The sequence below is a fragment of the Scaptodrosophila lebanonensis genome, unplaced genomic scaffold (genome assembly GCF_003285725.1).
Source record: "Scaptodrosophila lebanonensis strain 11010-0011.00,11010-0021.00 unplaced genomic scaffold, SlebRS2 tig00000061-arrow-pilon, whole genome shotgun sequence".
Classification (NCBI taxonomy): Eukaryota; Metazoa; Arthropoda; class Insecta; order Diptera; family Drosophilidae; genus Scaptodrosophila; species Scaptodrosophila lebanonensis.
The window spans coordinates 9,389,822-9,412,480 of NW_022060554.1; the positions used below are offsets into that span (position 1 = coordinate 9,389,822).

Below are 22,659 nucleotides of genomic sequence, written 5' to 3' on the forward strand. Positions count from 1 at the left end.
TGAAAAGTTATTGCATAAATGTGTATTGGGATCCAACTGTAAACTTGTAATCCATTTTCATTTGATGGATAGAATAATTTTTGTATTGCTGCTTCCGAACTAAAAGTATAGCACAGATCTTCTTTGGCTTCTGCTTACGTAAACTTACGAATAAGAGCATCGGAACCAACAAATCGTTGACTTGCAGGCCCAATCTGCTTATTACCAGGCATGTGTTTACATTTTCACACACCGCTTGGAGCCTAACGGATTCGAGCAGTTCAACAACTTTGGCTCATGCTCAAATTTCAGAACCGAAATGGTCACCGGCACTTGTGGTAACCCAATCCCTTAATCACGCTGCTGAACTCTACCTGTGACCAACAACAAAACATATTCAAATAAGCCATTCAGCAAATATGATGACCCTCCTCGTTAAGTGTCTCAGTGTGTGTGCCTGTGTGGTTTTTTGTGGCTTGTGTGTGGTTTCGCGGTGGCCCGACCAAGATAAATGTCACCGCCGATGGTGGCCAGTTTAAATTCCGCTGGCTGGCAAGCAGGTTCCCTGCGCTCTGATCGGGGCAGCGGGTGTTAAATAACAAATAAACACTTGTGCACACATTAACATACAAAATGGAAGCCCAGGGGCCCTAGAACACGAAGAAAGAGAAATACCTTAACATGGGAATTTATTAAATAACCATAAAATGGGAAACGAGAACCAACAAGAACAGCAACCATGACGCTGCACCGCAACAAAAGAGCAACGCCAGATCAAACGCGTGCGACGAACGAGAAAGCCCGCAGGTCAGAGTGACCTCAGGTTCCATAAATGCGACAAGATAAACGGCGTGTTCCAGTTAAGGCGCAGCAGCTTCAATCGAGCCCACATAGACACATGTATGTATGCATATACTTGTATATGGATAGTTGAAATAGAAATAAATGTCAAAATTACGGGCGCATAAATAAATATAAAGAAAAGGCGCAGGAGGCAGTCGGGACCACCGTCACATCGAGTGGCTGTAAATTACACAGCACATTCCTGGACAATGATGATAGGTGGAGAGGTGAGAGGGGGGCGGCCGTGCTGCTAAGGCCATTGCGACATAGAACCGGCGTTGGATGTCATCATCAGTGGCGCGATCCTTGTCCAGTCGCACAAAGTCCAGCACGCAGCGTTAATTGCTGAGAAACAATCCCAGACTTGTCGTCGTTGTCGCATTTAATGAACATTTAATTGCAGCCCACATGTGCGCCAAACTATGTCCACAATGTCCTCTCCACAATATCTGGACGTGTCTGCGGTCAGACCTCGTCGTTGGACCGTCTTTGGGCAGCGATGAAGACAGCAAATTGAGAACAAAGTGTTATGGTCCTAGCTGACGACCAACGGCACCAATGCCGATGGCGAAGGCGACGACGATGATGAAGCTGATCACGACTCTACCGCCACTGACAGGGAGACAAACGAGCTGGCAGCTTTGGCGAAACAGTAGCCGACCAAAACGGCAACGACAAGGCCGAGAAGGGAGATGTTGGCCAAATGCGAGCGATGTCGATAATGTTGTTAATGATAATGATCATGAAGATGACGATGCTGATGTCCAGAGGTCGGCGCGCAGCTGGCTCTTCACTTTATCAATAAAAACCGCGATGCATCAGAATTCTCGAATTGCTTATGTCCAAGTAAAGCAACTGCTGCGCGACTTTGCTTTTCCTCGGATCAAATGCTAGAATAGATGCCCACCGTGGAACATTTTATTCTAAGGAGTCTTGCTCTAGGCTAGATGTCATCTCCTAACTAATATAACCACCACACTTGTGAACTTAGAAGTTTCTCATGAGTTCATTTATTTTCAACTCCGTATTGACATTAATGATATATACAAGCAGTATTGAATACTAACTTAGTATTACTAAGTAAATAACCTTGTTTATTTATGTTTTATCTTTCTGGATCTGGGAGGAATTCCCGCTCTTGTTGTGTAGTTCATTAGTAAGGCTTTAAAACAATTTCAGGTACCTTTCGTCTTCAAAACTTTAAGCAAAAATTAAAAAAATAAATAATGAAGAAGTAATAATTATTGGTATTCATGTACACACGAACAAAACAAAATACACATTTTCTTCGTATTCACATGAGACATCTTGGATTTCAAATTTGATGTCCCTTGGTCTTATAGTCTCCGAGATATAGCCGCGTATACAAACGGCGTTAAGGAAAAACCCGTATAGCGTACACACATAAGGCATCTTTGTGCAAAATTTGGTGTGTCTAGCTCTTATAGTCTCTGAGATCGGGGGATCATACGGACGGACGGACAGACAGGCAGACAGGGCTAGATCGACTCGTCTTGTCTGTAGGGTCTGCCAAGCAAAAATACAAAAGTTTTTGATCTCTAAACTAATAATAATTGTTTTTTAAATTTATTTTGTGATTTTACAAAAACTTCGATGTTTTTATTTGAAAACATCGATGTTTTTCCAGCTCTACTAGGAGAGTCTTACCAAGTTTAGTCCATGTGGGCTCAGCACTTTCCCAAATGCAGACAGATCGATTTCTCTTCAGAATATACATATATATATAAACTTTATGGGGTCGGAGATGCTTGTTTCTGGCTGTTACATATGTACATTAGGTATAGGGTATAAAAAAAATGACGCATCTAAAAATATTCAATATTATTCGTATTGGCAGTTACACATTAAAACATTCTCTACAAAGTATTATAAGTGATAACATTGGATCTTGCTTTAACATTTATTTATAAACCGTTACTACACTTCTTCATTCCTCAATCTCTATCCAGTTTCAATGCGAGGCTTTTCTATCACGGACTCTTCTTACGAAGTGTATCAAACGATGCATTGCCAGAGTATATATTGTCTGGTCGAAATGGTTCTGCATCCGGGTCGTCAGAAGAATCTCTAGACAAGATAGGAGTGCTTTATTAGTAGGTGTAAGGTTCTTTTTTCTGCTCGCCCACCCAATTTCGGAGAGATCACTATAGTCGCCATAGGAGCTCGGAGGACTGCAAAGACAGCAATGATAATTGGATTCGTAGAAGCACAGCTGGCAAAAGATTCCCTTGCACCCAATAGTATTGCACTTAATGGCTTCAGATCTGCAGGAATATAATATGAAGGTAGGGAAATAGAAATGGATTTCAGTGAAAACCTTTTGAGAGGTTTGCTACAAATGATGCAAATATCGCCGCTAGAGTATCCGAGGAAGCCACCGGAACCCCTAAACCGAAAAGGGGATTTAATCTATATAAATCGGATTACATGTAACACCCTACCAGCCAAAAATCTTGCAGCACCAAGTCAAACACCAAAACGCGTCATTGCGATCAGCGTAGAGATGCAAAGCACGGGCTCTGCGTCTGGCAAGCTTCACGAAGTTCCCTATGGAATATAGTTGGTTAATCATTCTCATGGTATTTTTTCAGAAAGATGACCAACCTCTGTCGTTTACAATGCGTTGATGTAAATATTGAGCCCGTTTGTGGGAGGCATCTGGATAGAAGCAGCTCATGATTCTGTGCCGAAGTCGCAGGCCATAGGGCTCCCAAAACAACAGAAACCAGGCCAGAAGGCACAGCACAACAATCTCATAGTAACGCACAAAGTTGGGCGGTACCGGTGTTGGCAAACACTCTGTCGTATCAATGGAATATTTCGTACCCAATGGTTCGAAAGCGTGAACCAGTCCACGAAGAATTTCCCCGATTGTGCCACCCCTCTTTATGACGATTTTAGTGTAGGGTGGTGCTGCATTTTAGGCGGAAGTATTGCGGTGAAAAAGTGCGCAGAACTCCTTAGATTAACGAACCTTCTAGGCCAGCCATTTTGTGGGAGTGATAGGACATCAGAGCCAGCATCCAGAAGAGACTGTACTCAGTGTAACAAATACAGAAGAGCTGCACACTAGTTATAATCATAAAGAGAACGGATTGGGACATTTTACTTAGCTCGTTTGGCAACAAACGCATTGAAGTCAGCTGCGGGTTTAACAGCAGTTAGGAGGAATTGTTAAAAGGAGAAGAACCTCTGCTGGCACTACCTCGACATATTTAACCTTCTCGGCAGAACGCAAGGGTAGGGCTGTTGGACCTCCAACGCGCTGCAGCTCCTCATCCAAGGAGAAGAACTCATGTGTCAGGTAGACATTGCAATACTCATCGCTAGAGAGATAACGCATGCGAAAATATATTGATCTGGGAGAGGACTGGTTTTAGTATAATAACTATGGCAGTGCATGAAATATGCAGATAGAACCTCAGCACAACAGAGATTATGAGAAGGGAAAACACAACATCCAACCAGACAAAGGCTAGCAGGAACTCCTGCATCTGCGAGTTCATCTGCATGTCCAGCTCCCGGTTCAGCTCCGTGCTGTTCATCGTCTTGCTATTGTTTTGGTGGTGAGTGTGATCGAAGGTGATGCTCACCTCGAATATATGTCGAATTTTGATAAAGCTCTCCTGCAGACCTGTGGGGAACCAGGAAGAAGATGGGGCTTGCGAAATGCCTCTTCAACTTACGTTGAAAAATTTCATTCACTATTTGCTGCTGCAACTGCACAGTGTTCTCGAAAAAGGTCTTCAATTCTTTGAGATTCCCACAGAACCATTCAAATCTTTGCTGTGCATTACAAACTGGCTTCTTGGCTCCAAATTTCAGCTGACACTCACGGATACTGATTCTTCCAGCGCCTATGCAACGGTCATAGGGTGTACCCATCTGCTTGTCAAAGGATTCACCCTGCAGGAGCAGCCACTCGCTGCAGGTCTTGTAGGCCCGAACTGCAAAGAGCTCACCATTGTCCAACTCCCAACTCTACTAATGCTAACTCACCGATCTTCAAGACACCAATCTCCAGACGTTCCAGTACGTGTTCTAGTCGATCCATAACGCGACGCACCTCGCTCATGGTGATGTACACAGCATGCTCCACAGCATAGACTGGCTCCCCCATGATGTCCAGCATTGGCAGCAGTGCCTCCCTCAAATGCCACTGTCCACAAGATAGGCTATGGGCCATAATGCCAATGTTATCAATAATATTCATAACAGGACCGGTGGCCGCTACGAAGAAGGCCAAGGCAATGAGCAATGCCCGTCCCTTGTAACTGCTCAGCGTAGGCAAGGTGAGCGCCAGGACGCATCTGCGTGTGGAATATTAGATATATTAGTTTCTCGGTGGAGCAGGGCACCACATTCACCTCATAGCACGGCTGTATGAGAGCACGAGTAGCAGGAGCACAAAGAACACTATGAGGAACCACATGCTATTGAGGTCCCTCTTCGCCTTGTGCGGATGGCGATAGTACCAAAGGAGCACTACAATGATGCCCACAACATAGCCCAAGATCACCCACAGCATTATATTTTGCGTATACGTGGGTGCACTCTGAATCCCGCTGCTCTCTTCTGAGACATGGGGATCAGTCTCTGATTCACTGATGTGGTATATTGGCGCCTCTTCCTCCGGGTCTGATTCAGTTGGGGGTCTTCCGGGTTCTTTTTTGCGATACGGCTGCTTTTCTACAGATATTCGCCTCTCCTCTTCGTCACCTGAACGTTTTACATATAAATCATCTGATTCAGTGGGGGGTCTCCTGGTTTCTTTTTTGCGATACGGTTGCTTGTCTTCAGATATTCGCCTCTCTTTTTTGTCACCTGAAAGTTTTACATAATAACTACTCCGAGTATCCATATCTGTTTGGTCTTTCGATAGAAATTTGTGGTCCTCCACGTAATAGTGGCGGCGCTCTTCGGGTTGGATGCTACTTTCTTGTAGATCATTCTCACTGGAGCTTTCTTTTTGGTATCTCTCTCGTTTTTTGTCCCTACGACTTCGGGGACGAGTTCGGCTGCGCGCATTTTCTCGCACATCTTCATTCGAGGTGTCCGCCATATTGCAAATCAGCTATTCGCTTTTCAATAAACATATGTATATTGTTATTCTTTTTTACTATATTCGATTTGTAAATCGAAGAAAACTTAGTCCCCAGCTCTTCCATATTCCAAGTTTTCTTGTTTTACACTTAATTTCGATCAAACAACATCTTGAATTAGATACCACCTTTATAAGAATAAAATTTATAATGAGAATTCTATTCTTTTTTGAGTGTTGTATTTATTCGTATTAAAAAAATTACTATATATGTATATAAAATGTTTTCATAAAAATATTTTACAACTTTTATGAAAAGTCTTCTAAGGATGCTTCTTGCTTCTACGCCTACGATGTCTGCAGAACTTTCTTGAATATTGTTGTCCAAAGGATTCGACGTCAGCATCATCCGAAGAGTCCCTGCAATCGATTCTCAATAAACATTTATTTATTTTTTAAATTAATATTTAGACACATAATTATCAATGTATTCCCATATGGGTATACACTTCTTGGAATGTATGTATATATCTTACATGAGAGCTTAATCGTAGGGACTAACTTGTGTGTTCTAAGAAGGTCAAAATTCATATTTTAATGTGATGGTTTGTATAGAAGGAGTAAGGACTGATATTACCAAAGACTTCTCCTCTGATGATTTCTATGGTTGTGAGACATTTACGAATATGTTCGACTGTTGTTCAAACAGGTTAATCGCAGACTTGTCAGTTGCTGGGTCAATGGTGGGTCAATGTGGTGTATATGTGTTAATTTAGGGGTTAGCTTAAGTCTAGTGAATTTAATTTAGTCATATCTGAAAATTTGTAGTTCCCATTTACAAGTTGGTACCACCCTCGGATTTGAGAATATACTTCATATGTTGGAGTTATTAATGTATATTTTAATGTCCCTTGAGATGAGGCTTTGCCGTGTACGTGTCTCATTATTCAGGTTAAACTTATGGAACAATTTAATAACAAGGGTTCGAGCTAATAAGACGTAGCAATCTGAGTTGTTGCCTTTACTTATGGTGTTTGTAGATGAAAGAAATCTGAGCATATGCAGAATTTCCATTTTTCATTTCAGCAATGTTTGAGCTTCTCTTATGGCAATTATTTCTGATGGAAACATGGAAAAGTAGCATGGAATTAGTCTTGATCTAAGGCATTACATTTCAGTTGTGTTGGTGTGAGAGATAATGGCATTACTTTGTGAGCCGTCTCTGCTCACTAACTGCAGAGATGAGCCTTACATAATCGTATATCAAATGCGTACTCTGGAAAATGCTCACAAGCCAACCGAAACCAAATATTTTTCAATATCTCGAACTTCAGGCCGTAGTTAGTAAGTGCAGAGTCAAAAATCAAGCTGTGATGCGGATTCAAATGAACTGTAAATGTAACACTATCTGCTGATTCCACTTGAAAATCAAATCTTCATCCAAGAAACAGAAAAGATTTCTTATAATCGGTTTTGCAACTAATCAGTATGAATTTAAAATATAATCATTCGTAGAACGTTTTTGTCTTATGTATGTAAAATGTAACAAAAACAAAACAACGACTTACTTCACTTCAGAGAAATCGCTGTAATCACCATAATCTATGGGTCGCTTGCATAGACAGCAGGTGTTATTGGACTGGCTAAAGCAGACCTTACAGTAGACGCCCTTGCAGCCCCGGGTGTCGCATCGTATGCTGGTCGATCTGTAAGTGCAATAAATAACACTATCACTGGAAAGGCACTCGTATTTTGATTAAGAGGTCAACTAACGAGCTCAAAGATTTGGCGCACATCACACACAGATCGCCGCTCAGACCTCCCAAGATGCAGCGGCAACACCAGCACCTGTAATGGGGACTAAGTCTTCAGTTCAGTAAGGGAGAAGAGTGCACAGTCTACCAATTTAATTTGCCTCGGAGCCAGTTCAGACAGCTCACATGACCCTCGGGATCTTGATACATAAAGGCTGCCCGTGCCCTACGACGAGCAAACTTGAAGAACCCAACTGAAAATGGTTTCATGAATTCGATAATCATGTACAGGCTGATTTTGGAAACTACCTCGCTCGGTCAGGATCTTATTGTGCATGTACAGAGCGCGGGTGTGGGCGCGTTCGGGATAAAAGCAGCGCATAATGACGTGGCGAAGGCGCAAGCAATGGGGTTCGCACAGCAAGACTAACCACGCGGCTAAACAGAGTCCCAATATTTGGACAAAGCGCACGTAGTTAGGCTCGACGGGCAAGGGCAAACACTGATGGGTGTCGAGCATCTTCTTCTGAGTGACGGGTCGAAAGGCATTGGCGATGCCTCGCATGATGTCGCCCACAAAGCCACCACCTTTGACCTCCAGATCAATGTAGGCAGGTATCTCCAGATCGGCCTGCTGATGGCCATAATAGGACATGGTGGCCAGCAGCCAAAAGAGCGCGTAATCCACAAAGCAAACGCAAAACAGCTGCAGACTGGTGATAAGCATGAAGAATGCATTCCGGGCAATCAAAAGCCACTCGGAGTTTGTAAGTCGCAAGCTGGAGAGCTGAAACCAAAAATAGAGCTCCGTGTTATTTATAGAAGAACAGAGGAGGGAATTGTGCTCAGCAGCCCTCACCTTTATATATTTTCTTCGCTCCGTACGTTTTAAGGGTAATACCGTTTCCTGACCCAGTCGCTTACGTTGCCTATCAATCGCATAGAAGGGCTTGGTCAGAAAAATATTCTGGTACTCGCGACTGTGCATGTAGCGCATATAGAAATAGATAGCCCTGTCAAACAATAAATATACATAGAAGTACAAAAATATTACTATATCAAAAGAGGAATACGAGATACATCCGAATTGAACAAATTTACGATATTTCTTGTAATAAGGCTTGAAAATTGGTATGAAATTGGAAACATGATTTTCATTTGTTTATTTTCAATTCCAAGCCATTTCAATGAAACGAATTGGAATAATACAGTTGGAACGCCGGAATGGGCCAAATGTGTTCTGGACTTCAAGCAACTTCAAAACTCACACCTAACAGAGGGATTCGTTATACATTCGGGCAGAATATCAAATAGTAATCAAAATTGAAAAAATGTACGATATTTCCTGGAATAGGGCTTCAAAATATGAAATTGGGGACTCGAATGTTATTTGTTTATTTTCAATTCCAAGCCATTTCAGTGAAACGAATTGGAATGAAACAGTTGGAACGTTGGAAGGTGCCAAATGTGTTCTCCACTTCAAGTAACTTTTAAACTGACACCTAAAAGAGGAATTCGGATTACATCCTGGCAGAATATAAAAAAGGTTTCAAAATTGAACAAATTTACGTTATTTCCTGTAGTAAGACTTGAAAATACGAAATGGGAGACGTGCACCTACTTTAGAAATATGCATATTATCATGATCCAGCACACGATATCCAACCAGCCGAAGAGCAGTATATATGGTCGAAGCTCTGCATTAATATCCTGCATAATTTCTTCGCCCACATCCGACAAATTCCGCGAAGCACTTGTGTTAAAGTAGAAATCATGCTCAAAGGTAATGCTGGCATCGAACATTTCCTCAATGTGCTGCACAAATTCGCGATAGCCTGAATTGTAAAATGCACTTCACTTGACTTCCACAGCATTTTCGTTCAGATGTTACTTACGTTGCAGGATGTTGTCCAGCAACTCTTCATTGAGATCCCAAAAACCAGTGCAAAATACATCTACGATCTTAGAGGGATAGCAAAAGACTAGAAATATCTTTGTGGCATGGCAGAGCGGCTTTAAAATTCCCAACTTGGCTTCGCACCTGTGCATGGCGAGCTTGGCGGTGCGTTTACAGCGGGTCCATGGTGTGCCCATCTCCGAATTGCACAGCTCCACGACGGACTTCAACCAGAGAGCGCATTTCTTCAATGTGTCGACTGGGCAGAGAGGACGGGTAATGAGTTTCGCACGCACCATGCTTTCCGAAGCCTAGTTACTCACTTATGAGCAAGAGGTAGCCTTGTATGCGCAACAGGACCTCCATTACATGCTCCATGACGCGACGCACTTCCTCCAAAAGTAGCTCTATAGCCAGCTTTATAGCCTCGACTGGCTCCATTATAACGTCCAGTATTTGTAGAAGAGCCTGGCGCAGAAGTTCCTGACTGCAGGCGAGACTGCGCAGCAGGACGCGCAAATTGGCGAAAATATTAGCCACTGGACCAATGGCAGCCAAGAAGAAAGCGACTGCTATGAGCAGGGCTCGTCCCCGTGAGCTACTTAGCGAGGGCACCGCAAGGCTCAGAACACATCTGCAAAGAGCCATAATGTATTCAATCCTGTAATACGCTCGGCAGTAGGGAGTCGACTCACCTAACAGGACGACTATAGAATAGCACAATGATTAGCAATCCGAGGCATATAATGGCGTACCAGCGTGCCGTCATATCACGTTTTCTTTGAATCGGATGAAACTCGTACCAAACGATGACGAGCACTATGCCCGAAAAATAACCACAAATTACCAACAATATGAGCGATTTAAAAGGCCATGCCTCGTCCTCATCACGCTTTAGTTCTTCCATTTTCATAGCAAAAACTGAATTGCCAAGGCATGGGTAAATTGATGGAACTTTAAGGTTTTGTGCTGCTAATAGCCACTGCAACGCCGCATTTAATAAAATGTATATTATTGAAGATTTTAACAAAATTCATCAGACTTTCTTCTAGGAACAGAATTTTCAATTGGCATTCGAATTTCTTAGCAGGGCGCAATGCAAGAATGTTGGTATTTTTTTAGAAATTGGTATAGCTGCTGCCATGCAAATGCTTGGGGATACATAACTACTTTCAAAATATGGTTGTCCCGTTCTGCCAACGCATGCGCTCTTCAGCCATCTTCCATCTCTTTCTTTCTCTCTTTATGCATACAAGGCAAAGCTCACAGCTATGCAATTCAAGTAACCACCGAGAATTTGAATGAAACAATTGGTTTTTACCAAATGACGTTTTCAGCTGTAGTAAGTGATTAAATTTCTGAATTATTTGCCCAAGCTGAAACAAAGCCTTTGAACCAGGAATCACAATACAAAAACCAGAGTTTTAAGGAAACTTTGATAAACTTAAAATAACTATTCCATATTGAAATAAAACGACTTGCAGTTCTCTTCCTTTTTCCTCTTTTTGCTCAGATTTTATTCAATCAAACTTCTTTACTTGGATGCTTTAGCTCACCCAGTGCTTATGCGAGCATACAGCAAACCTTAATTTCAATTTTCCATAACAAACGTGCCGGTTGGGTTTTGCCTTGGCATTACAATACAAGTATTAACCATTCCTTGAATGTTGCCTTTCATTTCTGTTTTTTGTTTTATGTGTATTTTTGTTTTTGGATTGATTTGGGGTTCTTGAACAGCGCAACTGTGTCTTAAATTTAATATACTCTTTTAGTTTTAGTTTCTCAGTTTTCTTGTGCAGCAAAATACAACGTTGCAGTCGGAATTCATTCGGTTTCCAATCGGTACATACCCTGCTCCTTTTCTTCTCACCTACTCCCATCTCGTCCATGAATGCACAATACGAGTGGATTCATGATTCATGAATATGCTCGTTATTACAATATTTATATATTTATATATGTATGTATGTATGTATGTATGTATAGTAAGTACTCGTATGTATATGCATGCAATATTAATCGTTTCTGCTTAAATACTGTATAAATATAGATACATGTTGGTATACATATGTGGTTGAATATTCTATATGTATGTATGTATGTATGTATGTTACATATAAGTATGTGTATGTGTGTATACTTAGGTATGCATCTGGATTCGCATCATTCGTTCGATTCAGTAAATATCGTGGAATATACATATATACTCGTGTATACATATGTTTGTATGTATGTATATACACAAGGTAGACATTGCATAGATGCAAGTGCTTAAGATAAGTATTACTGCATACATACAAGTAGATATATATACTATGTATGTATGCATATTATGTGTAATTATGTATGTCATTTTGTAGGTAATAAGTACAAGTTAATGTGTATTTGATACTTTGCAAGGTAATTGAATTACGTTTACAGTTACGGTTACGTTTCGGTTACGCTAATATAACTCAGTCTAGCACCCCTAGAGATTGAACATGGATAAACGTTGGCAAAACGATTCGAAAAAATCATTCCGCTTACGTACTTATCAATATACAGTTAGATAGCTAACGATAAACGTTAATATTCCATTAATAATATGTCACTGTTATTGGCTATAATTATACATACATGTATGTATATATATATATATAAGTATATAGTATATATATATATTTTTTGTTTAATGTGTAAATGTGTATAATTGTATACTAGCATTGCATTCGCTAATGTCTCGACTTAAAATGTCAAACAACTTAACCACAAAATGAACACAAATCAAATTCCTTAAATTTGCATATCAATTAAAGTATTCATGTAAATACATATATATATACATACTATGCATATACATATGCATGTACATATGTACATATGCATATGCACTTGTTAGCATGTCGGTTGGTTTTGAGCTAATCTTAAAAATAAGAGTTATAAAAATATAAAATCCAACACATCTGGTTCTGCTTTATCCAAGCAATTATAATAATGAACAAAACTGTTGCATTATCAGACTTAAAAAGACTTGTGAGGGGTGAATCATTGGGTGATCAAAAACAATAATTTTGACATAACGGATTACTATATCAGTTGAAGTTCTTTACATACATACTTATTTATTTGTATTCGAATACACTCAGAGAAGAACGCGGCAGTCTATTAAACTTGGATATTCTCAAGGCGAATTAAAGTTAACTGACTTACTTGACTTCGATTTCAAATTCTTAAATTAGAAATAAATATTTACACATATATACTTAAAGTCGATTTACATTTGCTTTAAGAGATTGGTCTTTTTTTCTTCTGAGTGTAACATCGAGTGTTTAATTTGTTTTTTCATTTTAGTCTCACACTCTATAAGGATGTGAAGCAATGCTGCTGAGCTTAATATTTTCGCAAAGATTTGGTCTCACTTGTAAAGAGATCGACATTGGGGCTCGTTTGGAATCCACACGAGTGCATCAGAACACCCATTGGTGCTCGGAGTTCCCTGCACGCTCACTTAAACAATAAAGATGAAGTGATTTTCATTTGTTTATTTTCAATTCCAAGCCATTTCCACGAAACGAATTGGAATGAACCAGTTGGAACGTCGGAAGGGGCCAAATGTGTTCTCCACTTCAAGTAACTTCAAAACTCACATCTAAAGAAGCTTCAGTATTTCGTGTGCTCTGCAGCCTTTCAAAAAGTAATTTCTCTCAGGGAACTACTAAAGAATCATCTAAAACAAATGTTGGGCTATTCCTGTGTCGTTAGCTATATATCTAATCATCTACGTACGAGTACTGGTTCCACTAGGCACTTTTTCTATGTGATAGGCTTTCATAATTTCCTCTCTAACTACGAAAATGATCAAAACCGCACCATCCGAATCGAATTGAAACGAAAAACGAGTGAACAGCATAATGATTGACAAATCTTGTAAATCTTCATATACTATATAGTATGTACATAAGTGTAGGTATTTAAGGTATTTAACTTTCCATGTGAATAAATCGTTAGTAGTATGTATTCGCATCATATCGAATATTGTAGCCTATCTTAGTTTATTACTTGCTTACGTTGCGTAGCGTCGTCTGGGTCTCCACCTGCCTCGACTTTTAGGTACTGCAGCACAAAAGGATAAATCAAAACTTGGATCTGGGCTTGTTGCATTATACATTTGTTAGGTGTTTTGTTTTTGTTATTTGTTTTGTTTTGTGTTCGAAACCTATTTTTAAGTTCTTTCGATTGAAGTTCTCTGGTATTGCTTGCCATACATTTGTATATTCGGTATTCGTTAAGGTAAACTTTTCTTATTGCTCTGTTCAAGTGTAGTTTTTGTGCTTCAATGTTCATTTTGGCGCTAATAATGATTCAGATGATCATCGTAACTGAAATGGGTATACTTGTATATCTAGAATTTGAAGTTCCTATATAAGCGATGCCATTTCTGTGATCTCGGAAACTACAAGTATATGTACAATTTTATTCTCACGATATTCAAGCCATTTAAAGGATATATAATTGATATCTCGAGATTTTAAAGTGCTTGTCCTCTGATGCCGATTATTTATTTGTAGTTGGAGAAAATATAAACAAATCTTTACTAAACCATGTTGCGCTCTTCCTTGTTAGACTTTATACATACTTGTATATCTGATCAATATGCTGATTCAAAACTATTTAAATCTATAGTACACGCGATGTTAACATGACTCTTAATCTTGATATTCGATGTAACGCAGTCGGGACTTATTTTGCCAATAAAGGGCATCTTAAAAGATTGGATAAAGGCAATAAATTTCTTTTAGAGTTCGTATAAACACACCCTCATTTTGGAAACTAGGATTTCAAAAAGAAACAACGACTTTCTAATGACTTCGCATTTGGAATTTCAGCTTATAGTAGAAATCAGGCCATAACGAAATTTGAAATAAAGAACCAGAGCCCGAGTCGGGTACTGTGGCCGATATTATTCATATCGAAGAAATTGAATTTCAAAATAAACTTTTCGACAAAAGTCTTGCAAAAATTAGTCTGAGCCATAGAAATCTCTTCATATCTTTAATCGCTAATTGGTCCGAAGGGACACAAGAGCCACAGGTTCTCAATTGGCTCGAGACCGTAGAGCATTCTTATTAGAGCTGCAAAGAGAATCGATTCAGGATCGATTTGATCGATATTTAAACACTGTTGCTAAGAATCGATTTGTGTGTGAAGAGTCGACTAGTCGGATAAAGTTAAATGAATAAGCACCTCTTTAATTGAAAGTGACGCTGATCATGACAATATAATTTCATTTTGTTCAGTTAACGATGAATTGATTTCATTTTGGAGAGAGAAAAATCTGCAAACATCGAATATTCAGCAGTTCTAGTTCTTATAAATGTTAAGAAATCAGTAAACATTTCCACATAAATGTGCCTTAGAGATTCGAACCGGAACCACATCGAAGTGTGTTCTCGAAAAGTGGAATCAAAACTGAATGTTGTTTCATCAAGATTTCTGGCTAATGGATCTTCAATCTCTTGAAACTCGTAGATGTGAAGAGGCTCCATCGAAATGATAATGTATGGGAGGAGTTTGTGTATTGATGGACTACGTGTTGGCTTTTTGTTCAATTTTGTTGTTGCCGTGACGGGATTGGGTAAGGGTTTCAAAATGCACGCCAATTGGAAACCAAAGAGCAAAGATTGCTTTTTTTTGGAAATAAAAACAAATTTGGTAGAAATTTTTAGTTTTTGAAAATGTTTTTTTTTTAATTTTTAATGATAGTTTCTCTGATTTTTTTTTTGCATGTGTGTGTATATATATGTATATATATATATATAGCATTTGTTGTTGTAATAGTTATAGCATATAATTTAATTAATTGTATACTTATGTAAGTGTTTTTTGCGTGTTACATTTAATTTACTTAGAGTTACCAAAAATAATTTACTTACAATTGTAAATAGCAGAATCGTCGCAATTTTGTTTACCCCTACTATCCATCCTCCTCGCATTCATTTACAATTACGTTTAGATTTAGATTTACATTAGCATTATGCGATATATGTATGTATGTATATGTATGTATGTATATATAAACAGCAAATCAATTGAATTAAATAAAATTGGTTTAATACACATCGTTATTATTGTTGTTATTTTAGTATGTAGTTAGCATTCATTACTTGCTTTGAAACATAGTCGCGTAATTTATTTATTTATATTGTAAATTGCTGCTACGGCCACGCCCATTAATGCGGACGCGATATGTATGTAGGTATGTAAGTATGTACAAATGTATTTTTACTTTCTTTCATCGGCTGCCCGCCCAACACTCCCCCTCCCCCCCTCCTGTTCGCAACCACCGTAACTCGCCGCCCAAGGCAGAAATGTTGGAAATATTTTACAATTTGTTGCTCTTCGCCTTTCGCCTTGACACTAGAAAGTGAGTCGAAATGTGTTCATTGTGTAAATGTATGTGTGTGTGTGTGTGTGTGAGTGGGTGGGCGTGTGTGGGCGTGGTCTGGGCATAGCTTATGCTTACAATTGAACTAATACGCATGAGTTTTAGAAACTTTTCTACCTCCATTCAAGCAAACGAAAAACATAAAATGCAGAAAACTACTCTCTCTCCCCCCCCCAGTCTTTCTCTGGGGAAAAGATAGCAGAGCTCTTCTCTTCACTAGACGCCGAACACAATAATGAACAACAAAGCCGTGTTAACAACTAATTTGTTTAAGCCTTTACATTTAAATTTGGTTAAAATTTTATTTTATTCCTGTGTTCTCGCATTTAACTTTTGAAGCTACGTTTCAGTTTTTCTTCCTTTCACTTTTTTCTTTCATTTTTTTAAAATTTGTTTTTTTTTTTTGCTTTTAGAAAATGCAAATAATAATAAACAACAAACGGAAAAAACACAAATTTTTTCATAGTTTACAGTGTTGTTTTTGTTCCTTTGTTCAAGTCTAGAACACAGCTAAGGAGAGAAATGCCATAAATTATATAAATATTTATAGTCCACGGATCAGCTGTTGTCCATTGTGAAAAACTAATTCTTTTTTGTGGATTTCTCATTTTGTAGAGCTTTGTAGAGCATTTCAGCTTAGGCTTTCAAGAAGCGCCAACCAAATTTATAATTTCAACTAAATTTTTGTTCTCTTTCTCGTTTCCTCTGGTATATTTAAATATATTTTTATATGTATATGTGCAGGCGTTTGTTGCATGTTTGTTTATAAATGTTTTGCTCTCTAGGTTAATAGTATTTTTTTGTTTTGTTTTGTTTTGTTTTTGCTTGTTTTCTGTTTTCTTCTTCATCTTTTTGCGTTAAATAGTTGCTCAAGTCTTTACGTTTCTTTATAGGGCAAATAAGCATTACAAAATTAATTGTAAAAATCAAAAAATTAGCATACAAAATTATGTACTAGAACGGTTGAGCGTGGCGCTCAATTGTTAGCCAACAACAATTGAACAGCAGCCACATCTGTTTCTTTTGCTCGCTTGTTACTCGTTTAGGCTTTCCCTACGTCTGTGTATGTATATATGGGTGTGTGTGTGTGTGTGTGTGAGGGTGTGGATTGCATGTGTATGCATGTACTTAAGTAGGCGTAGGTGTATGTAGTTTACATTTTGACGTGCGATTTAAATAATTTGTTCTATAATTACATTTACAATCATAGAGTGTTGTTTCCAGTGTATTTGACATTAACCTTTAGTTTTATAATTTACGATTGGGTTCCAAGACATGCACATACACACGATGCCTTTATATAGGTTAGGTATACATATATGTATATACATATATATTAATATATGCATATGTACGTAATACTATTTACTTTGCTAATTAATGTTTACAGTTCACAATTTGCTACAATTTTTCCCGTCTTGTTTCCACACTTTTCCACTTTTCCACTCTTCTTCATCTTCATCATCATATCTTTCCTATCTGTGGTGTAAATACAATTGAATTTTTAATTAGTCTAGGCTTATAAGTCTACATACACACACGCACGCACATACTTGATGACCTTGCCAAGTGGGCGAGCACTTCCGCACTCATACATGCACAACACACACACGCACGCACACAAGAAATGTAATTTTTGGCAATTCACAAAACAAGTGAAGTTGTTCTTTTTGTTCTTTGTGTAGGCAGCATGTGCCTGTGTATGTGCATGTGTGTATGTGTGTGTGTGTGGTTGTATGCTTGTATGTGTTGGCCTGCTAGTTCTAAACTGTAATTAATTTATTTAAATTGTGACTAACTACGCGCTAAAAAACTATACTAAAGCACGGCTTCGTGTGCCGCCCCCTCCCTTCCCAAGAGTCTATATGTGTGTGCCTGTGTGTGTGTGTGTGTGTGTGTGTGTGTGTGAGTGTGATTTATAAATATTACATGTATGTTGTATGCTTGTATGTTTGCTTATATATGCATATAATTCATTTACTTATGCCCATTTTGCTATGCCTTTTATCTTTTTGGCCATCTACTACATCGAGTACTATATCTTCTAATTGGGTTTCATAAAACAAAGAATAGAAAGAACAAAATGAAAAACAATGGAAAAATTAACTTAAACGCTCAAAAATCAACAACAAAACAAAAAACAAAAAAAAAGCAGCGTAGAAACGAAGGAAAACAAATTTTAGTTAGCACTTTAAACAGTTTTTGGGTTTTGCGTTGTTTCTGTTTTTCATTTTTTGCCTGTGTCTAACGCTAATGTTAATGTTAGGGTTTATTCTGCGCACTCTCAGCTCTGCTAATTTTAAGATTATTTTCTATACTAAATTTCAACTAAATTAGAATTAAATTTGCATTTCCACTAAATTTGAATTACTCTTGACACTCAATTGGACGCCGTTTTCTTGGCATGCGTCGTCGTTGCTGCTGCTGCTGCTGATGCTGATGTCACTGCCAACGTCGCAGTCGTCGTTGACGCTGCTGTTGGGGCTGTCAGCGATCCTAACGGCATTTGTTGTCTGCAAGCTGCGGGCGAATTTCTTCTCGCTGTTGGCGAACAATTTGACGAGGCGGATGAATTCGAGTTGGCAATACTGGCTACAATGGCTAGGCTGCTGCTGCTACTGTTGCTGCGATTCGACGATGACGTTGCGGGTAATGATGATGCCGATGCCGATGCCGACGCTGACGTCGCAGTCGCTGCGCTTCCGTAGCTCAGCTTGCTCATATTTTCAATTGCTTCCACCCAGTCGAGCGCATAACCCTCGGGATCGTCCAGATAGTATGTGCGATTGGGCTGCAAATGGAAGAATGTACATAAAAAATCAATTAAAACACATTCGCATGACAAGTAAACAACAACAGTATGGAGGAAGATCATTGAAATAGCCAAAACATATACTACTAATACTACTAAACTGTCAACTGGTTGCTTTTTATTAGCGTTGCGTGTGCAGTCTTCAATGTCGCATTTAATTTGATTTAATTTGCTCTTTTGGCCATAAACAAACACACGTGCCGCGTCCCATAATATGCCCAAGAACAGCAGAAATATGCCAAGCCATGAGTGTGTGTTTATGTGTGTAGGGGGCGTATGCATGTAGGTGTGCTGCGCTGCGCTGACGTCATGGCTACAACGTCACCAGTGAAAGTTCAACAAACTTTCCCATTTGTTGTTGTTCAAATAATAATGAAAATGAAAACGAAACTCCCGTGCGTGTTGAGTAAAGTTATGAATATTCTCGTAGCATACTTTGGGGCGGACACATTAAATTCAATTGAAGGGCGTAACAGTGGACTAATTTTAACTATATTTCGCATTTTATATTCGCATTATCTTAAACGAAAACCAAATTGTAAAAGCTTAAATAAGGCCTCAAAAGTAGAGCTTTATAGTAAAAAGAAGTAAAATTGAATCTTTAGGTCGTAAAGTCAACCAAATGATCCTTTATTCCAGCACTTCATGTTTTTGCAATTTTTCAAACTTTGTTTATATGATATTTTGGCTTCCGTAGCGATTCTTGTCCACTGTGCGATAGCCCCAGTTGGGGTTTTTATGGCTTGCACGCGCGCTGCAATCGTTCTAACGGGGGAACGACCGCGGGAAACGGCCGGAGCTGCACTGACAGAGAGTGCAATTTGCATAAATGCGACAGTTCAAGCACATGGACATGGACATAGAGTTGCTAAGCATGCGGCTAAGCAAAAGAAATAACCTTGAGGCAAAGTGAATGGTGATTGTGACGGTGCTGGGCGGGGGGTGGAACTGTTTCAGATAAGAGGCTGACGCTTACGCTGATTTTGCTTATCGCCGAGCACTGTGCACTGCACTTTCACCTCAACACAAAAAAAAAAAAAAAAACAATTGGACAGCTGGGCTGCACACAAAATATGAACAAATATGAAAACACTCACCGTATAGACGAAGAAAATTTTAAAGTTCTTGGCCTCGACACGCAATTCAGGGCTCCAGGGTATTTCGCCCTTCTTAATCATCTGGACCGGATCGATGTAAATGAGACGGGGGCCAGTAGTGAGTAGCAGCATGCGTTTTCGGGCAAAGAGACCTTTCCGTTTGTTAACGAATCCCTTCTTGAGGATGACCTCATCGTCGGCAAACACGTGCCATTTATCAGTCTTTTGTGCCTGTCGGCGTTGCATTTTCTCCGCATCGCTCAGATCGAAGGAGTCTGGAAGGGGCAAGAGGGGGAGCACTGGTTAGACTGGATATTCGATAAAGGATTTAAGCGGTCACTTACTTTTTGTCTTCGCAGTCTTTTGCGCTGCACTGTCGCTGCCACCAACACTGCCCACACCAAGTTCCATGCCCAGCAAACGAGTGATCTGGCGCTCATCGAGACCAGGTTCCAAATCACCAGGCACACTGAAGCTGGAGGGGAAATCTTCGTCCTTGCACACTCCCGGCAAATAGGGATAGATGGGCGGTGGAGTTTGTTGGCGCAATGTTCGCCACTGGATGCCGGCAAAGAAGGGATGCGAACGTATGCTCTCGTAGTAGCCAAATTCATCCTGGGCGCCCAGACGCTCCCGCGGATCTACCTTGAGCAGACATTTGACTAGATCCTCGGCATCCTTGTCGAAACCCTGCGGGAAGTCGACCCCACAGCTGAGTATCTCCTTAAAGATGACGTAGTCGTTACTACCCCTGAAGGGCGGCAGGCCGGATATCATCTGATAGACAATGCAGCCAAGGGCCCAAAGGTCTGCGGCGGGTGTGATGGGTCCATTTTGTAGCACCTCGGGCGACACATATTGGGCGGTGCCCACAAAGCTACCTCGCCTCGGACGCCTCTGCCGCCGTCTGGGCATGCAGCTGTGATACGCGGAATCGACCTCATCGCCTCCATCGACATCATCATTGGATTCGCCATCAACGTCATCCAGATCGTCCTGGTCGTCGAGATCATAATACAAATCTTCGCTATCCTCGTCATCGTCCGAACTACGTGCCGAGCGACGGCGTCTTCCCCTATCCGACAGCTGGCTGGCCGCCTCAGTGCGCTCCTTCGGCGTCATCACCTTGGCAGATCCGAAATCTGCAATCAACATGTGCATATCCTCATCCAGTAATATGTTCTCAGGCTTCAAATCTCGATGCACAACATTCCGACGATGCATTTGTTCGCAGGCGAGCACCAACTCAGCCGCGTAGTGACGTGTGCAGGCGACATCAAAGCTGCCCACCTTGTTAATGTACGGCAGGAGGTCACCCTTTTTCGCATACGTCATCACAAAGTAGAGCGATCGTTGATCTTGAAATGTGCAGGAGAGATTCACAAAGCCAGGCACATTGGTCATCATGTGCATCACCTCACGCTCCCTCTTAATGTAGTCCTGTTTACGCTCACGTAGGATCAATCGCTTCTCGCACACTTTGACTGCAAATAGAGGAAGAAATGGGTTAATAAATTTGTTGAATAATGAATAAGTGTTTCTATTAAATAATCCATTTCTTCAGTTTTAATTTTATCTACTTTTCAGGAACACCCTTAATGGTTTGTATTGGTGTGGGCGTCGCAGCCAGACACATACGTCGCAAGCGACGCCGGCAGCGGCGACTGTGACAGCTGCTCTTGCTTACAATGCAAATCAGCAACAATAACAACAGTAGACAGCAACATTAGTGGCAATTGTCGCCGCTCGTTGCCAACTTACTGTTAGAACTATTTTCAGACCTGTCTGTTCCTCATCTTTCAATTCTCATAAATGCCGAGCTTTGAGTCTGAGTCCGTCTGTCTGTCTGTGTGTGTGTGTATGTGTGTGTGTGTGTGCGAGTGTTGTTTTTTAAAGTCTAGCTTCGCGCTCTCTTACGACACCCCCAAGACAAACGATCCAAACAGCTGAGTGAGCAATTGTGCGTGAGAATGGGGAAGGGAAAGGGGACGAGAGGCACTCATGTGGGCAGCGGTGACTGTAGTCGTAAACTTTTTCAATGAATTTTAAAAATAAACTACACACAATAACAGACGACAACAACAACAATAGCCACATCAGAACGACAACTGTAAATTTCAATTTATATTTCAAGTGTTGATAAATAAAAATAAAATAAATATGTATGTATACAGAAAAACAAAAACAGCCAGTATGTATGTAGCTACTAATTTCGTAATAGAACGAACTACCCTGAAACTACAATAATAGCAACCATAACTACAAATAGTCTGAGTGTATGTATGTATGTATATCATTAAATGATAATGAAAAATGCGAAAAATATGCGCACAAGCACACATACATACCTTAGATCTTATGATTATTTAAGCATGTACCGTTGTGTGTATTCTGTATGTGCATGTGTGTGTATTCTGTATGTGCATGTGTGTGTCTGTGTATGTGTATGTGTGTGTGGGGAAACGCACGCGTGAGTACAATAAAAATCGCATTTAATGGAATTGTTAGCCAGTGCGAAAAATACTTTGAAATGCAAATAAACAAAGAACAGAACAACATTCATCAACAACAAATCTGGGAATGTACACACACACACAGACATTCCATGTACAAACATCTGTTTGTAGTAACATCTTGTCTTTGGTCATCGAAGAGAAAATAAACGAGTAATGCATAGTATTCAGCAATATTCTGATTGAAATTCAACAAGAAAAAAATATTCGGAAATCAAGTAACAAAATACAATGTTTAGAATAGATCGTATCGTTAAAGTACTTTGTGAATAAAAATG

General features: G+C 39.9%; 3 protein-coding genes across 6 annotated transcripts in view; all 3 read right to left on the reverse strand.

Annotated features, from left to right (window-relative positions):
* Nucleotides 1-2,813: 2,813 nt before the first annotated feature.
* LOC115624934 (DC-STAMP domain-containing protein 2-like) lies at nucleotides 2,814-4,728 on the reverse strand. The gene is made up of 9 exons (XM_030519785.1): nucleotides 4,530-4,728; nucleotides 4,309-4,477; nucleotides 4,049-4,169; nucleotides 3,818-3,986; nucleotides 3,448-3,756; nucleotides 3,285-3,390; nucleotides 3,161-3,229; nucleotides 2,970-3,107; nucleotides 2,814-2,910 (listed from the first exon to the last, which is right to left on the reverse strand). Exons 1-9 carry the CDS (start codon nucleotides 4,726-4,728, stop codon nucleotides 2,814-2,816), a joined length of 1,377 nt encoding a protein of 458 aa, XP_030375645.1.
* A 1,479-nt stretch (nucleotides 4,729-6,207) lies between these two features.
* On the reverse strand, nucleotides 6,208-10,511 carry LOC115624935 (DC-STAMP domain-containing protein 2-like). The gene is made up of 10 exons (XM_030519786.1): nucleotides 10,231-10,511; nucleotides 9,859-10,169; nucleotides 9,534-9,794; nucleotides 9,260-9,473; nucleotides 8,498-8,651; nucleotides 7,948-8,425; nucleotides 7,787-7,892; nucleotides 7,658-7,732; nucleotides 7,453-7,590; nucleotides 6,208-6,304 (listed from the first exon to the last, which is right to left on the reverse strand). The coding sequence occupies exons 1-10, from the start codon at nucleotides 10,446-10,448 to the stop codon at nucleotides 6,208-6,210; spliced, it is 2,052 nt and encodes a 683-aa protein (XP_030375646.1). The 5' UTR covers nucleotides 10,449-10,511.
* A 6,645-nt stretch (nucleotides 10,512-17,156) lies between these two features.
* LOC115624991 (3-phosphoinositide-dependent protein kinase 1) overlaps nucleotides 17,157-22,659 on the reverse strand; it is a 29,209-nt gene continuing 23,706 nt past the window's right edge. For all 4 annotated transcript variants that reach the window (XM_030519860.1, XM_030519863.1, XM_030519862.1 and 1 more), the window contains exons 4-6: nucleotides 20,213-21,352; nucleotides 19,869-20,143; nucleotides 17,157-18,750 (exon numbers count right to left, since the gene is read on the reverse strand). In XM_030519860.1, coding sequence (XP_030375720.1) covers nucleotides 18,340-18,750; nucleotides 19,869-20,143; nucleotides 20,213-21,352 — 1,826 coding nt within the window. In that variant the 3' untranslated portion in view covers nucleotides 17,157-18,339. The remainder of the gene's footprint in view (nucleotides 18,751-19,868; nucleotides 20,144-20,212; nucleotides 21,353-22,659) is intronic.

What these genes read in the sequence shown, in the direction of transcription:
- LOC115624934 (XM_030519785.1), bottom strand. Translation starts at nt 4,728, where the DNA reads ATGGGTACACCCTATGACCGTTGCATAGGCGCTGGAAGAATCAGTATC. An exon ending in AGTGAATGAAATTTTTCAAC is followed by an intron (nt 4,478 to 4,529) that starts GTAAGTTGAAGA and finishes GGTTCCCCACAG; the next exon opens with GTCTGCAGGAGAGCTTTATC. An exon ending in ACGCATTGTAAACGACAGAG is followed by an intron (nt 3,391 to 3,447) that starts GTTGGTCATCTT and finishes TATATTCCATAG; the next exon opens with GGAACTTCGTGAAGCTTGCC.
- LOC115624935 (XM_030519786.1), bottom strand. Translation starts at nt 10,448, where the DNA reads ATGAAAATGGAAGAACTAAAGCGTGATGAGGACGAGGCATGGCCTTTT. An exon ending in AGGCTACCTCTTGCTCATAA is followed by an intron (nt 9,795 to 9,858) that starts GTGAGTAACTAG and finishes CTCTCTGCCCAG; the next exon opens with TCGACACATTGAAGAAATGC. An exon ending in TAAGATCCTGACCGAGCGAG is followed by an intron (nt 7,893 to 7,947) that starts GTAGTTTCCAAA and finishes AACCATTTTCAG; the next exon opens with TTGGGTTCTTCAAGTTTGCT.